The 17,005-nt window shown below is 65.8% G+C and overlaps 1 protein-coding gene across 5 annotated transcripts in view; it reads right to left on the bottom strand.

The window, feature by feature from the left end:
* BRD3 (bromodomain containing 3) overlaps nt 1-17,005 on the bottom strand; it is a 63,413-nt gene that overhangs the window by 15,297 nt on the left and 31,111 nt on the right. The window contains exons 1-5 of one of the 5 annotated variants that reach the window (XM_042911973.1): nt 16,602-16,701; nt 3,040-3,364; nt 2,185-2,322; nt 1,382-1,529; nt 347-561 (exon numbers count right to left, since the gene is read on the bottom strand). In XM_042911973.1, the coding sequence (XP_042767907.1) occupies nt 347-561; nt 1,382-1,529; nt 2,185-2,322; nt 3,040-3,252 (714 nt within the window). In that variant the 5' untranslated portion in view covers nt 3,253-3,364; nt 16,602-16,701. Of the gene's footprint in view, nt 1-346; nt 562-1,381; nt 1,530-2,184; nt 2,323-3,039; nt 3,365-3,570; nt 3,636-3,724; nt 3,862-16,601; nt 16,702-17,005 lie in introns of those variants that run through there. The other 4 variants (XM_042911976.1, XM_042911972.1, XM_042911975.1 and 1 more) reach the window with 4 other exon arrangements.

The following is a 17,005-nucleotide window of genomic DNA, read 5'->3' as shown; positions in this document are numbered from 1 at the left end:
ATTCAAGCATGAGCGGGGGAGCTGCGGGCCCCTCCACGCTCTCCCCACACCTTCCCACAGGACCCTTGCACGGTGAAGACCGAGCCTTCAGGGCCAGAGAAGCGGGGGTTCAGCACAGCCTGCCCTCACCAGCTGTGTGACCTAAAGCCACCCGAGCCTCGGTCTCCCCGTCTGCATCAGGAGCACGGAGAGAACCAAAGTCACATGTACCCAACACCCGACAAGCAGTCGGTGCCCAGGGACAGGTGGCCGTGCACCCCCCCGGCCCGCCCCACACCTGCCCGAATCCAGGAACGCCGGCCTGGCCATCAGACAGCCGGCTGACCTCGTCCCCAGGGACGCTCACCTTGACGACGGGCGGTGTGGGAGGGACCACGGGGATGATGGGCGTCGAGGGAGGAGGTGGGGCGGCGGCCGGGGGGACGGGGACCGACGTGATGTTTGCAGTAATGGTTGGCACAGGGGTGGCGGCAATGACGGGCGTCTGGGAGACGGTGGGGGGGACGCTCTGAAAGGGGGCTGCTGGGGTGACAGAGGACACGGCCGCCACTTGCTGCGTACCTTGAAGGCAAGGAAAGCACGTTGAACACACCAGGCTCTACCTGCCAGCCAGCTTCTAGAAGCTTCTAGAAGCTTCCTGGACCATCCCCTCCAGCCAGAGCACTCCGGCGCCAGGGAGCCCCTCCCCCTGAGGCCCCGGCCCTGAACCTTGGCTGCCTCCACGGAACACACCTCCCCAGGCTCTCCCTCTGGCTAGAGACTAAAATCTCAACGAGGAAGCTGGACAAGGGGCAGCCTGGGAGGAAGGGCCGGGTGTGGGACCGCGAAACCGGAGGTTAACTCAGACTCCACCTCTAACTAGCTGAGAGACCCAGGCGGAGCTCCTTAACCACCCACGGTCCCATCGGCAAAGTGTGATGGGCGGCGGTGTGGGGGACCCACTGCGGCCTCCCCCGTCAGCCTCTCCATCAGGGCGCACCTCGGTTCCGGGTTCCGGGTTCCGGCCAGGTAAGACCCCCAGGGCTCCCAGTGCTAATCCCCACTGCCCTCTCGACAAGGCACACAGCCCCTCTCCTGTCACAGAGAACGCAACACATGCCAGAGAGGCAAAGTCCTGGGGGGACACAAGGACCTCCTGTCCAGACTGCTGGAAGATTTGGTCTCAGAGGATGGGGACAAGGCAAGACCACAGTCTCCCCACAACAGCAGGCTCGAAGGCAGACAGTAACAGGCCACCAAGGGCCGGCGGGACCTCAGACAGCCCCGACTCGACAGACAGGGAAACTGAGCTCAGAGGGGCCGAGGGACCCGCACGAGAAATGCTGTTGTCAGTCCCCGGGGGGTGTCAGGATAAAGGGACCGTGCCCGTCCGCCCCTTTACCTGCACTCTGGGTTCCGCCAGCCGGCTTCCGGCCTTTGCCCTTCGGAGCAGGGGGTAATAATTCAACTTCCTCCTGGGGCATCTGGGCCACTTTCTGCAGAAAAATTTTCTCTAAGGCTTGGGCCATTAGCACTATGTCATCTGTGGGCTGAAGACACAGGGGGAGCCAAGGTCACTTGTCGGGAAAGGAACCACGCGTTCACCAAAGACATCGCTGGTTGTAGCTCAAGAAAACACTGACTCGAGACTCTGTTAAGAGATTTGCTAGGGCGGGGGGCGGGAGGCGGGAGGAGGCCAAAGGGGCGCATCCCGCTGTGGAGACGGGAAGGGTAACAACCACCCTTCAGCCCATCACGTGGAGGAAACACAACCTTCTACCCGCTCCCACTCAATTCGTCTCTGCTTTATCACGTCGCTCTTGAAAACGGCGAAACCCCCACGAATGTAGGGTCCCATGGACCTTCCCTAATCTACTCTTCCCGCTGGAAACCACTGCGTGGACACGTTCCCTCATCGTGCAGAGTCCTCGCCGTCTCGGGCGGCTGCACTGCACACGCGAGCCCGCCATCTCTACGGGAGGGGTGTCTAGGTCCAAGGGCGCGGACGGCTTGAAGCATTTGGTTCCCTAAACTCCTTCTGAAAAGGCTGTTCCCACCTTTACCTCCCCTCCCCCCGGGGGGGGGGGGGGGGTTGGTGCGGGCAGCGTGTGGGACCCTGAGTGGGGACGGTGGCCAGAAGGGCGGAGGGCCAGGGGGTGACGTGCCCGGCCCCGAGGGCCCTCCCGCGGCCACGTGTGCCCTTACCTTGTTATAAATGTAACAGTTTGTGAACATGGTGTTGAAGTCCTGCATGCACTCGCTCGCGCTCCAGTAATAACTGTTTTCTAGTCTCTTCTTGATAGTCCCCATGTCCATCGGGTTCTTTATTATCTTATGATAATCCTAGGGAAGAGATTTTCAGAGGCGTCATCAGCACCGGCCGCGTGGTCATTTCTGCTGTTCCCGAGGACAGTGACTGCACGCCGCGCAGTCTCTTCAGGTGAGTCAGGCGCCAGGCCCGGGTCAAAGGCGGGATGTGGGGCGAGCGCCCGGCCAGCCGCAAACCCCTCCACGCCTCTCGCCCGACGGCTTCTGCCTGCGTGGGAGGTTCTTAGAGACGCACGCGACTATGCAGCCGGAGCAGGCTCCAGAGCTGATCGGCACTCTAGAGACGGGGCCAAGCCCCCTCCCAGATTCCAAACCGAGGGTCCGCCGGAGGCCGGGGCCGAGCCGGGCCCAGAACCCAGGCCGCCAACTCCTGGCCCCGGGCTTCGCCTTCAAACGCTCAGGGTTTCTCTACTTGGGTCCAGATGAGAAACCCATCGGATGGATGGCCCGCGCCGGGAACGTGACCCCAAGGGGCGGGTGCAGCGCTCTCCAGGAGGGTCCACGGGACAGGAGGAAGACGGGTGAGTCCTGGCTCCTGCTCCCGCCCTCTCCGGCCCGTAGGGCTCAGGTCTCCCTACACTCGGGGACACGGCCCTCCCACTCCCACCGCCGCTCCTTGGTCACCAAGGGCCACGGGCTGTGCCTGGCTTACCGGCACCACCGCTGCCTCGGCCTGAGGGGCGGTCCGTCCAGGAACGGGGCCGCGGGGGGCAGGGACGAGCGGGTACTCACAGGCAGGTTGAGCTTGATGGCGTCCACGGGCTGGTAGAAGGGCCAGGCGAACTGGTGCTTCCAGAGCGTCTTCACCACCACATTCTGCATGTACTGTAGCTGGTTGGTCTTGCGGCCCGGCTTGGTGGGGTTGGAGACCTCCGGCGGGGGCGGGTTCACAGGGCCCGGGGCCGCCGGGATCCCCGTGGGGGCGACCGTCGCGGTGGTGGACATCCTCCGCTGCTCGCTCACTGGCCGTCACAGCAGCGGCTCGGGGACGCCCTGGCTTCCACTGTGCTCCTTTCGGAGGCCTGACGTCCCATTTCTGGGCCCAGCTGGGCAGCACCTACGGGGGAGGAGGTACAGCAGAGACGGGCCGGTCACCCAGGCCCCACCGCCTCTCCCAGCCCCACGGGCTCCCGCGTGGTCGCAGTGAGGCCAATTCATCTTGCTCACGACAGTCGCCCTGGTCAAACCAGACCTCCCCTGTCACCTAACCGCTCTAACTACGGCTCTCAGGCTGGGGCAGGGAGGTAACCGAACACGGGCCACCTGGCCACGCGGGCAACGCAAGGGCGGGAAGGCGGCCGTCCGGGCACACGGCAGCGGTGGGAGGCGGTGGCCCCGGACGCGGCCACTCCTGGCTCACTGCCCACCAACTGCCTGCCTGCTGGGGGCTGACTCTGACTGTTCTTGGCCGTGGCACCTTTGGGGGAATGATTCACACGTAGACAGGGCTACAGCATCGACCCCGCAGAGCCGAGCCGGGCAGGCAGGACGTGTGCGGAACCACGCGCGGCGTGTGGAGCTGGGCCCCCGGGGCAGCGAGGTTCTGATGTAACCACGAGAACGGGTGCTGGTTTGTGATGGCGGGCGGAGGTATGACACGCCTGGCCCCGGGCCAATCGGGAGGGCAGGGGAGGGCACGCCCCACCCTCCTCTCTCAGGAAATGAGGGGCTGCTGTGGACCTCCCTCCCCCCACCCCCCCCCCAACTTTCAGGGATGCCCTCCAAGCTCACGGCTGGAATCCAAGATGATTAACTACACCCCAGAACACACAGGCCGGCCCCGACATCGAAGCCCCAACATATCCCGGGGGGCAGCCGGAGGCCCCGCTTTTACTCGTGAGGGGACTGTTTACTTTACGAGTGGACTGTTGACCGCCTGTGGAATGAGAGCACCGGGCCACATTTCTGAGCCCTGCTACACTCCAGGTTTCTGTGAGTCCCAGTCCGCGTCACAATATCCAGACGGGTCGGGGCGGGGTGGCAGTGCCCTCTGCGTGAGGGGCCGGGGGGGGGGCACCGGGGGACGTCACCGGGACGGCACATGTCGGTGACCGCGATCAGCCACCCTGCCCACAACTTGCAAAAGCGGATGGTTAAGACCTGGGGAGTTCTGTGAGCTGGTTAGCACCCTGTGGGTAGCTGGCCGCCTGCCACGTGGGCATGTTCACACCAAAGTAACGGGCACCTACTACAAACCACCGCGAGCAGCGCGAAGGGGGTTCAGACAGGCAGCAGGGGCAGCTCTGACGCACCAAGCAGACCTGCGGTGCATTCGAGGGACACCCTGGAACCACCACCACGAGGTGCCGCGCCCAGCACCCTGGGGAGCCCACAGCCCCACCCCCCCTTCCACGCACTTCCGCGGTGAGCTGGCGCCTCTCCCGCTCCTCCGGGTTGCCAAGCCCGGGCAGCAGCACGGTCGGCATGGTGTCCTCGGCCCCCACCAGCGGCTCAGCGGGGAGGGTGGCCGTGCCAGCTCGTGCTAATGGCTACGAGGGTGGGTCTTGACCACCAGAAAGGTGTGGTCGTGCTCACACCCCGCGGCCCCACCCTCACTCCTGGCAGGCCAGCCCACGCTTGGCCTGAGCACCACTGCCACCTGCTGGGATCCCTGTGAACCCCCTGCCGCCAGCCCTCCCCGCGCATCACATCTGGCAGGGGGGTGGGCCCAGGCCACCCGGGGCCGCTGCTGCTGCCGCCGCCACTGGGCCCAGGAAGCCAGGGAACAAGCAGGATGCAGCCAGGGGCTAAAACACGGTCTGGGGGCCTGGGGGGACACGGGCCAACCCCCCGCCCCAAGCAGGAGGACAGACGGGCACTGCTCACTGCAGGGACACGCTCAGGAGGCCACCAGGACTGGAGAAATGCCCCAAGGCCTCCCTCCCTCCCTCCTCCTACCACTGCTGCTCCAAACCCGTGGCTGAGCAGGGAGCCAGCGCCGGCCACAAACACTGGAACGCGTCCCCAACCCTGCCTTCAGGGGAGTGCCCAGGGGCAGACCAGCAGCCGCCACGACCTGGGGCCCAGACGGTGAAGGTCAGCGGTCACTACGGGCCACAGGAGGCCTTCCACGGTGGCCCGAGGTGAAGCCCGCCTCCAGCTCCGCTCAGGGGCCCGGTGAGACGTGCAAGAGGGGCCCAGCACCGTCCAGCCCATGACGCCCCACGATCTGTGGGGACCGTGCACGGCGATGGGCCCTCCCCCTTCCTGCAAACACTCTACTGAACCCGGGCGGGGACACCCCCCCACCAGACCCCTGCAAATACCTGAGGGTGACAGCACCCAGCCCTCGGCCTCTCACGCCTCCCGGGAGCCAGTCCTCCTTCCCTGGCAGCCCAGGCACCAGCTCAACGGGGAGGAAGGAAGGGCAGCCAGAGAAGAAGAGGCTGGGGACCCCCCACAAGCCCTTCCAGCCCAGGTGCCAGGACCCACTTCTCCAGAGGAGGCTGGACCGGCAAGGGGACAGCCAGAGAACTTGGGCCACACACCTCCAATACCTGATGCCTGGGAGGCGCCCGTGGAGGGAGGGGGACTCAGGGAGAGAGGCCCCTGGTCCTGGTCATAAAACCGCACAGGCACCTGGTGTCATCCCCTCCGCCGTGGCGGGCAGCGTCGAGTGGCCGCAGCCCCGCAGGCGCACGCACACCGTCACCCCTCGAGATGGAGCCGAGGCCTGGGCGTCGGTCACCTCTGCTCAAAGCACAGGTGGACGGCGGGTCCAGGACGAGCAGGGCCGCACTGGAAGCCTGGCCTTGCCTTTCCCCCTGGACACTTCTCCGGGCCAGGCGGTGGCCTCACAGACGCTGACGAGGACGAAGGAGAGCCACAGGCCACCGTGGGAACCCCCACCGGGAGGCGGATGATGGGCAAGGACCTGCACACCAGCCCGCGAGGACGGGGGCTCTCACCCTCTGCTTGGGTTTCTGAACAGGTAGGTTGTGTTTAAAACCCGTTTCTTTTGCAAAAGGAAGAGCATAAAGGAATATCTATTTCGAAACACCGCTCGAGCACCAGCCAACCCCAGTCCTGCACTCGGTTCACGGCCAAGCGTTCGGAGCGCCCGTTTCTCCTCCGAGGCCTGGGGCCGCGGACCTGGGGTCAGAGGAAGGGCTGAGCAGCCCAGCAAGCTCCCGGGAGGGGAAACCCCAGGGCCACCTTGACCCCAAAGTACGGGGTGGCACCCAGCAGCGTGGCCAGCCCCTGGGGTCCCACCGGCCACACCCAGGCTACCCGGACCCAGCCCACCCCTCAGGGCAAAGCACAGGCACAAGACCCAGAGCATCGCTCCTGCCACTCGGCCCGGAGGCACACGGAGCCGGCACGCTACCCATCAGCCTCCCTGGGTGGGATCAGGGCTGCGTTCTGAGACCAGGAAGCAAATGACGCTTCCAGAAAGAAATTAAAACTTGGGGTGCCTCGGTGGCTCAGTCGGTTAGGCGTCCGACTTAGGGCTCAGGCCATGATCTCACGGTTCGTGAGTTTGAGCCCCACGTCGGGCTCTGTGCCGACAGCTCGGAGCCTGGAGCTGCTTCGGATCCTGTGTCTCCCTCTCTCTGACCCTCCCCCACTCACACTCAGGTCTCTCTCTCTCTCTCCAAAGTAAATAAAACATTTAAAAAAAAACCAAAAAACAAAAAAAACTTACACAGACCACTAGCCGACCCCCTCACAGGGTTCAGCCACGAACTAAAAATCTGTAATGGAAAAGCGCAAAATGAAGAGGGAGGTCTAACGTGCCGTGAAGGTCGGCTGCCGTGGAATCCCGCGACGACAGCTCCCAGGGTGGCCACCGGTCCCCGGACGCCCACAGCGCCCCGAGCAGCCTCTCCCTGGGACGTGTCCAGGAGCAGGGCCGACCCCACCAGCCAGCACCCACCACCCTCAGGCCCAGCCCTCACGGCTGCCCCCCCCCCCACCCCGGGCGAGCAGAGAAAACACCGAGCGACACGCGGAGCGGTCGGCCGCGGCCACGAGCCCCTCCCCTCTGCTGGTGCCGAGACGCGCGTGTGACCTATGAGGTCAGTGACCGTGCAGGCTCACAGATGACAAGGCTGAGGCTCCCTGTCCTCGGCGTATTTCCTGAGCTGGGCGTTCGAGGGACAGGACCCAGGCAGCCGAAGAAGGTGACCGTCCTGCTGTCACCATACCGACATCAAGGGCACCAGGCCAGGGGGGCTGCCCAGAGGGCGGCAAGGAGCACCCGCCCGGGTCTCCACACCAGGGTTCAAAACTCGGCTCTCCTCGCTGGCCGACCTCCAGCATTGCCGTCGCCCTACCGAGCGCTCCCAACCCAGCCCCACGGACAGAAACACGGGCGGCATGGCTTCCCACCCACGAGGATATGGAGACCAGGGACATCCTGGGCAACGGCTAGGGAGCTGGGTGACTCTGGCATGTTGGGCTGGAAGAAAATGAGGTGCCCCGGTTCCCAAGTCACCCGGGGAGGGGGACTCAGCACAGCCAAGGGCCGGGGACCACAGCCGCGAGTCTCTGTACGCCCATTACGGGATGCTGTGCGGACACACGGAGGTCACACGTGGGACAGACATTGAAAACATGTCCGCCTAAGGTAAACACAGCCTTGCACCTCACCTCCGTGTCCCGGCGGACCGGGACCGGCCCCTCAACGTCCTCCCAACCCCACACGTTATGACCATGAGCCACCCAGCCAGCCACGCACACAGAAGCATCACACGTGTCAGAGGAGCAGGGAGGCTCTTGCCGCACCCACCGCTCTCCCCCGGGCCTGCCCCTCCGGGTGGGCGCCAGCCCCTCTCTGCCCCAACACGCCTGAGCTCCCTGCGGGAACACGGGACACCCCAGCCCCGCCCCTTGGCCACGCCAGGCCGGGGAGAAACAGCGGGGCAGAAGCCCGCCCTGCTGCGCTGGCCGGGGACAGAAGACACAGAAAACTGCCGGCTCGGCTTGCTCCTGCATCTACTGCTGGGGACCTCCGGCACCTCCTCGAGGGAGTCTCCAGTGGGGGCGCCCTGGGGCCCCCAAATCGAGGGGGAAACAAAGGCAGACTGGGGCACCAGAAGGGTCCAACCCCGTTGTAGCTGGGTGGATCCGCGTGACACGGAAGGCTGCCCGTCCCCGGGGTCAACTTCTACACCCACCTGGGACTCCCAGGTCGCACGGAAGGGGACCGGCCTGTGCTGCTCCATTGCACGCTCTTGGCAGTCACGGGTGGGCGAGGGCTGCTGGGAGGTGGCCCCGGACTCTGGCGCCTGAGCCAGGCTGCTAGAAATGCCTGCCGCAAAGTGAATCGAGGGGCGTTTCCTTCAGCACTCTTTGGTAATCTTTTGGATTCAGCGTTAGGACTTTGGGGGCAATAGAGGCATTGCGGCTTTCAGTCTTCTGGGGCTACTATCTTCCAGAGACAGGCGCTCAGAGTCTTATGAATGAAACGCGCCCAGAGCTTGCTTCCCGATAGTGGGGGTGGAGCCTGAAAATGAGTGGGGGTCTGGAGACAGGACAAACCAGGAGAAGCTGGGCACCCTGGGGGCTATGGACTGCGCTGGAAGCTCCTACAGCACCAGAACAGGGTGAACCCCTTTTCCTTGGGTTTTCAGGACCCTGCACCCCCCCCCACCCCGCTCACAGCAGCTGTGAGATCTGGGGGACACGACCTTGCTCCCCACTCCCCCCCCCTCACCTGGCTAGGAAGAGGACCCCCATGCAGGTCCAAAGCGCGGGAAGTGTGGGTGCCAAAGGACCCCAGCACCTTCAGACACGGGACATGTAGAATCTGTAAGCTGCGAAGTCTGCCCTGCCCCCGCCCCAGCCGCTCCCAGGGGACAGGGTAAGGGTCTCGTCTTCTGGGCTAAACAGGAAGAAAACGCATGGCGCCAATTCACCGGCATCAGGGCCCGCGGGCCCGCCAGCTGGCTGGAAACCGTTCTTCTAGAACGTGGGCCTGAAGGTTTGTAAGCACATATGACGTGGGAGCGATTAATTTCACGTTTAAGCCTCCCCGTAGACCAGCAGCCTCCGGCTCCCCACGCACCCGCTGGCAGCCGCTCTACCCCGGAAAGCTATTTATTGCACAGACGGCCCTCCCCGTCTGCACGGGCAGCCCTCCCGTTCACCGAGCGGGGACTCCACTCCGACACGGCCCTGCAGACGGCAGGCAAGTGGCACTCCTTCCAGGGACAGCCAGGAAGCCTCCGCCAAGTGCCCACTCTGCGCTAAGCACCGCCAGGCAGGGAGGGAGCCCGGTTCCTCGGAGGGGGAGGACGGAGGCACAGGGCACCTGCCCCACTTCCCAGAGGATGCCCGCCAGGGCAGGAAGGCAGCACGTGCAAAGCGGGTGAAGGTCAAAGTGGAGACAGGCCGCCTTCAACTCTGGAGGATCTGAAACTGCCCAGAGCGGAAACTCAGATAAACCACAAAAACCCTCAAACACAAGTGAAAGCCAGAGATCCGGAGTCCCCAAAGTGGGCAGGTGGCAGGGGAGGGCAGGGGGCAGACTGGCCACCAACCCTCAGGGGCTACACACGCTCCACTCTGTGAGGGGCTCTGTGCCGGGCCTTGGGGGGGGGGGGGGGGGGGGGGAGGGGGGAGGGGGGAGACGGGCCCCGGGCTGCAGGCGGCGAGGTGGGGGCTGGCCCGGAGCCGGCCGGCCCCCCACCACTTCCCAAGGGGCTTGGACCCAGCCTCTGGGACCCACCTCCCTCCTCCACGGGGAACTAGGATCCCGGATAGAACACAGAAGTCCACCGGAGGCTCACTCAGCCCACGGGGGCATCAGGAAAGACCCCTTATTCGGGGTCCCCGGACAAATGAGTAGGATCCTCGGTCCAGGCGCCACCTTGGAAAACACCCCCAAGACGGGGCAGCGGCCGCCCACAGGTGGCGCCGGAGGCAGGCAGAGTTGGCCGCTCCCGGGCAGCCGGAACGGAGGCTGGCGGGGGACAGAAACGAGGGACACACGGACACTCGCTTGCAGGTGGCCCTGGAGCACCTTCAGCCATGGGGGGATGAGACCGGGAGGGGGCAGGGGCCACACGGGGCATTTCCGGGCTGGCCTGGCCCAGAGCAAGGAGCCTTTATTTGTGCCGGGGGGGGGGGGGGGCAGGAGCCCCAGCTTTCAAAGGGAGGGTCGAGGGACCATAGGGGAGGGGTCGGTGGAGGTCCTCGGCGGGACCCTGGCATGGGGAGCATCTGAGCGGAGACCGTGGCACGTCCTGGGAGGAGAGGAGGCACCGAGGACGCTGTCTTTGAAGGGGGAGGTCACTGGTAGGGGTCTGTCCCCAGTCTCAGCCAGGGAAGGGGACACGGGGCAGGGCCGGAGACTGCCTATGCTGCCTTGTCCTGCTCAGACCCACAGTTCCCACCAGCAACGAGGACGGCCTTCAAACACTCGGCCTCCTGAGGGAGGTGCGGGAGGGCTCTCTCTCTCTCTGTGCCCCTGGGGGCCCCCACGGCCACACTCACGGCACCCGTGGGAGGCCGTGTGAGCTCCGTCTTCCAGGGGGGACGGAGGCTCAGGGCTGAAGGGGCACAAGGTCACCCGGCCAGGAGGAGGCAGATTCCCCGCCCAGCAGACGGGAGCGGAGTGCCGCCCCAGAGCCGGACAACCTGTGCCCCCAGGCGGCACACGCTGACAGGCGGCCGCCCTGGGGCTGGCCATCCAGGTCTCAGGAAACGGGATCCGTGAGGCCAGGGTCGGCTCCCATGACAGACAGAGCCAACTGCCTCTTCCTGTGGGGCCAGGGGAGGGGACCCCAGGGGAGGGGAGTAGACCGGGAGGCTGGGCCTGTCACAACCCGCTCAGGCAGGGAGCGCGCCCTGGGTCTAGGTCACACCTGCTCTCCCGAAGCACGGGACCTGACCCCGGCTGGCCCAGGCCCATCTAACGTGCAGCCACTCCACTGGGTCTGTAGGACTGTCCCAAGGCCCCGTGCCTGGCCCGCAGACCGACCCGCACTGCGGCCCTGACCTTCCTGACGACCCCCCCCCCCCCCCCGCCGCCTTGTCCTCTGGGCTCCGTACCCACAGCACCTGGGGGCCCGGGGCCCGGGCCCCTGGCCCACCTCATGCTTCTTCAGCCTGCTGTTTGCTAAGGTCTTACACTTCTCCCCACCCCGCTGGCCCTCCTTGGGGAAGCCCGCCTCCGAAGGGCTGCTTTCTTGGCCGAACATCGGCCTCGACACGGACCTGAGACCCCACTGCCAAGTGGGGCTCACGGCTCACCAGCCGCACCCCGTCGCCGCTGCGAGGCTCTGTCTCCGTACATCTCCATATGTCTTTTGACCTCCCCCCACCATACTAAGGGTGCCTCTCAACAGGTGTGAAGGCCCAGAGACAGACAGACAGACACACACACACACAGACACACACACCCCCAGAGACAGACAGACACACACACACAGACACACACACACACACACACACACACACACACATGCTCGGATACGCTGAGCCCTGGCCCAGGCACCTGGCGGGCCAGAATCTGGTGTCAGCGGTGGGGGAGCCCAGCAACACCCCTATGCATCCCCGCAGGGCACCCCCCAAGGCCAGGCCACAGGCCGCACTGAATGACACCTTCCATGGGGCCGGGAAGGGGCAAGTGACCCGCGGCTCAAAGGGAAATGTCTTCAGGGGACAGACAACGTGAGGACAGAGTGACTGGCATCCACACTCGTCCAGGGGAGGGAAGGACCGTCCGCTCGGGACAGCTGGTCTCCCCGAGGACGCTGGAGGCCGAGTGGCCCCGCACACATACAGAGGCGGGGGCCCGGCCCCATGAGCACCAGTGTTCAGAGCACTGGCCACTCCTTTGGCCTGTCGACTTTCTACCACGAGGCTGTGGCGGGCCTGCCCGGTGTGGGGTGCAGCCCACGGGCCCCGGCGTGTTCCATCCCGGGAAGGGAGGCGGGAGCGCCCAGTCGCCTGACGGGAACCAGACCACGTCACGGGCGGGCACCGCTTCAACCGCGGCCGTGCCGGGCTGCCAGGAGCTCCGAGGGCCCGCCAAGGGAGCCCGGAGAGCTGACCGCCACGCCTGACGGGGTCCCGACCCCACCTCGCCCCACGCCAGGCTAGGCTGCCGCCCACCACGGCCTGGCCTCCGCTCCCCAAACAAGGCCGCTCAGCGACACGCGGCGTGAGGAGCAGGGACCTCCTGAGCCCCTGGCCACCCTCGGCATCTAGTGGATGTCACCACGGCCCACACGCGCTGGGAGTACCGCCGCCCTGGCGGTCCCGGGAACGGTACCCACGGTAGCGGTGTCACCACGGCCCCGGCGCTCGCTGGGATATCACGTAGGTGTTACTACAACCCAGGACTCACGGGAATACTGCCCACAGCGCAGATGCTGCCACCGCCCTAGTGCCCGCTGGGAACGGTACCCACGGTGGTGACGTCACCGCAGCCCTGTGCTCCCTGGGAACCCGCCCGCGGTGCTGGAGTTCCCGCAGCCCAAGCGCCTGCGTGTACCCCAAGCTCTATTCCCCGGCGCTCCTCGGCCTCTCTGACAGGCCCGTGGGGGCTTTCTGCCATCACAGGGGACAGTGGCCGGGTCATCTGTGTCTCTAAGCCCAGACCCACACCCGGCCCGGCCGGGACAGCCCGGAGGCAGTGAGGACGGAGTCCAGCGGGCGCGGACCTTGCCCGGGAGCCGACGGCCAGCCTAGCCGGAGCTCTCAACCGCGAGTGCCCATCCACGCCAAGGCTGGTGCTGGAAGCAGCCGGCCATCAGGTGGGGGAATCACCCCCTTCGGGAGGCCCGTGCCACTCTCTGCCCCTTACACGCACGCTGCACCCCCGTGACACCCTCCGGTCACTGCCCCTGTACGGGAAAGGCATCCCCTCGGCTTAGTCACAGACCTGAAATGGCTCCTTTTCCTTCTAGTAACACGTTACGAGGGTCCGGCCACACGCACCTGCGAACGTGTTCCTGTCTGCGGGCAGCGGCCACCGTGACAGCAGCCAGCAGGTGAAGGCATTCCCACCTCCATGTCCTGGGGCACTTGGTGCCCAGGACCCCAACGGGGCCCCCACCGCAGCCACCGACACGTCCTGATCACGGTCCCACACCAGCCACCGAGCCCGACTTCAACCGCACACAGAGAAAATGAGCGAGGAACACCCGAACTGTCACTGCACTCCAGGTGACCTTTTTTGAGGGGCTGGAACAGTACTTCCGAACACCTCACTAACTTCTGACGAGGTCCCCCAGTACTTCTGGGACCTGCGGCGGGGAGGAGGGGGCTTCCTTCAAAACACATCTTTCAGCTGGCTCTCGCTGCGGGTTGTAAAGGGCCTAGGAAGGAGCCAGTTGAGAGCAGACTGTTCTAGAACAGTTCAAAGCTGGCAAAAGAAATCAACACTCCCTGGTAGCACTAAACAGCGGAGCCGAAAGCCCCGGCCACACACACACGCAGTCCCCACCATCTCCACCGCAAACGTGCATCCAGGAGCCAGACTTCAAATGCAAACCACCACTGTGTGAATGATCCCCAAATATGACACTCTGCCTTTAAGCGCCCCCCGCCCCCCCCCACTCCACGATTCTCGGATGGCAGGAGCACAGGTGCCCGGAGCGGGGGTGTGAGCACCAAAGGGCCTCGTGGACACAGCGGGCACCACCTGGGCACCTGGGTGGTGACCGGTGCTCCCGGCCCAAGCACGCCAGGCGGCCCAGCCACTGCGGGGACACCTGTTGGTCTCTTCTGCTCAAACAAAAGGACAAAGCCTCAGGCGGGAGGGGAGGCGCACTCCCAAGAAGACTCGAGTCCCTGGGGCACCCCGAGTTCCCAGAGGCACGTGTGCAACGAGCAGGGTGCCACTTTCTGCCATGGTCCACTAAAATTTCCTTGCAAAACAAAGACTGCCTCAACTGGCGCCCGACCCGCTGAGGCCAGGTATCCGGGGCTTGCCTTTGGGGTGCCCCTGGTTACAGTTCAAAGACCAGTTAGGGAGGAAAAAAAAAAAAAAAGAAGGACCAGAACCACTCTGCTCGGGGCGGGGGGAGGGGGAGAACAGCGCCCCCCCAGGAAAGCTCCGCCACCTAGAACCAGGAAGTGGCCGTGCACCTCACCACTTGCCGGGCACCCGGCTCTGGCGGCTGGCAAGCTGCCAGCCTGCAGGAGGCGGGCACAGGAAGGAGCCGCGGGCTGCAGCAGCGAGCTGGGCTGGGCGGTGCGCTGGAGGGGCTCCCCCCCCCCCCCTCCACTTTCACTTTCTGCCCAGGACTGCCTGAGAGTCAAAGGCGGGAGCCCAGTGTTTACAAATCCCGTCCTTTATTCGAAGCGCGCTTCCAAAGCACGGGCAAGCTGTTGCTGAAGGAAATCAATTACTCTACTTCCTAAAAACAAAATAAAGATCAAAACGGTGTCGAATGTCCACCCCAGAAAAGCGTCTTAAATCCCTCTTCCCTGGACGTCCCTGTGGCAGGGCTGGGACAGGATCTAGGCCTCTGAGGAGCTGTTTGGAGGTAGCTTCCAGATGCCCAGGGGCTGAGGCAGGCCCCCCCAGGTCACCAGAAAGGTCAGAGAGAAATGCCCCTCCGCTGCCCACGTCACCTCCTGTCCGTCCCTCCCCGCTGTGTGCCCTATCTTTCCTTATCTGTAACCACCAGCACACGTCAAGGCCTCAAGACAGAAAAGGGCAAACACAGAGCTTTATTTGCAAATGAGAGGCCACCTTTAGGGCTGCTGCGAAGGGCCCCTGGGAAGGAGAAGAGGTCCTTACCTCCTGAGAACTGACCCCCTGCACAGATTCAGACACTTCTTTGACCCCTTTGCAGCCAAAACTACTCCCCTGTCCCCACCAAAATGCCAGGCCAGGCAACTTTGCATAGACTTCAGGATCTCCCAGGGCCACGCCACAGACCCAAGAAAAGAATCCCCATCTTAAAGAAAAAGAGTAAGGGAGATAGCGAACAAAACTCCCTTCTTCGTCCTCAGTGGGGTGGGGGAGCACGAGGAGCGGCCGGAGGGATTGTTTCCCTCATTTTCCTCTTGCCCGTTAGTTTGCCCACTGATGCACAATACCCGCCCCACACCCACCACGTTAACTTTGCAGTCAATAACCAAGTTAGCAGAGGGGGGAGGGACGCCAGTTCTGTAGGTCTGGGCAGAAAGCTTTCAGCCAAAATGAAGGGTCGCGGGACACTGGGGGAATGGGCTCAACAGAGAGAATTCACAGGAGGAACCCGCCCCAAGCGGGCCACCTAGCAGACCCCATTCTGCGTCCCCACTCCCAGCTTTCCAAAATCGTTCCTGGGCCCCCGAGGGAACGGAGGCCGCACAAGGCTCCACGCTAGCCCAGCCCCCATATGAGCAACCGGTGGAGGGAGAGGGAGAGGGAAAGGGAGAGGGAGAGGGGGAGAGAAAGAGAGAGAGAGAGAGAGAGAGAGAGAGCGCGCGCTCCCCGGGGCCCCCAGCTTTATTCACGGAGGAGCCCACTAGGGCCACGGGGACGTTCGAGGTCTGCGTGGCGGGCATTCCTCCCCGATGGGCTTGTGCCATCATCAGGCCGGTGCCCACCCCGAGTGGGAAAGGGGAGAAGCACCCCGCTCCTCCCGCTCCATGTCGACCTCGCCCGGATTAAGCGCTTTTCAGGCTCATTTCAAAACGGGAACTGGGTCTCCTCCTGGCCTGGCCGCAACGACCCAGCAACTCAAAGGGGCTCAAAGTCAGCGCGGGGCCCCTAACTCTGGGAGGAAGCTGCCCCGCGCCACTCCGAGGCGGGCCCGGCCTGGTCTCGCCCCCCGCCCCGGGGGCGGCGGCGGCGGCGCCGGGCCCCCAGCGCGAGCCCCGAGGGGCCGCAGCCAGGGCGGGCGGGCGCCGGGAAAGTGGCGCCGCCGCGCACGGCGGGCCCGGGACGCCGCCGCGCACCTTCCCCTCCGCGTCCTCCCTCGTTCCCCCCTCCGAAAGATGGCGGGCAGAGGAAAGGGGGAAAAAAATCCCTTCCGCGAGGGAGGGCGCGGGAGGCCGGGTTGGCGCGGGGCGCGCGGGCCGTGCCAACTCCGGGCTGCGCGCCCCAGCTGCGGTGACGCCCCCAGCCCGGGGCGCGGGCGGCCGGGAGGGCGCGGGCGAGGGCGGAGGGGAGGGAGCCCGCGCCGCCGCCGCCGCCGCCGCCGCCGCCGCGACCCCGGGCGGCCGCCGCGCTTTGTTGCATCGTGGCCGCGCACAAAGGCGGCGGCGGCCGGGGCGCCCGGCTCCCGGGACGCGCCGGCGGCCCGCGCGGGGCGCACGGGGCCGCGCTCCCCGGCCCGCCCGGCCCGCCGCCGCCCGCGCCGCCCGCCGCCCCGCGCGCGCAAGGAAGCAAGAGAAAGGCGTACTTGGCCTCGGCGGCTCCAGCGGCCGTCCCTCCCGGCCCGCGCGGCCGGCTCCTCTTTGGCTCGCCGGCCCCGGCAGCATAATAGACGCGCCGGAGCCGAGCAGGGCTCATGCGCTGCGCCGCGGCGCCTGGCGGGAGTCGTAGTCCGCGGCCGGGCCCGCGCTGGGGCCGCCCAGGGGAGGCCGCGGCGCGCGGACTACATGTCCCGGCCCCGCCGGCGCCGCGCCCCGCCCCGCGCGCCCCCGCCCGCTGCCCGCCCCGCCGACCCGGCCGCGAGCGGGCCCGGCCCGGGGGGCGCGCGGGGCGGGGCGGGGCGGGGCGGGGACCCCCGGCGGCCGTCCCTAGCCCGGGCCCGCGTGGCCAGCCCTGCATCCCCGCCGCCCGCCCCGCCGCGCGGGGGACTCG

This window comes from Panthera leo, chromosome D4 (genome assembly GCF_018350215.1).
Source record: "Panthera leo isolate Ple1 chromosome D4, P.leo_Ple1_pat1.1, whole genome shotgun sequence".
In the NCBI taxonomy this organism is placed as follows: Eukaryota; Metazoa; Chordata; class Mammalia; order Carnivora; family Felidae; genus Panthera; species Panthera leo.
This window is presented reverse-complemented; position numbering and strand designations above follow the sequence as displayed.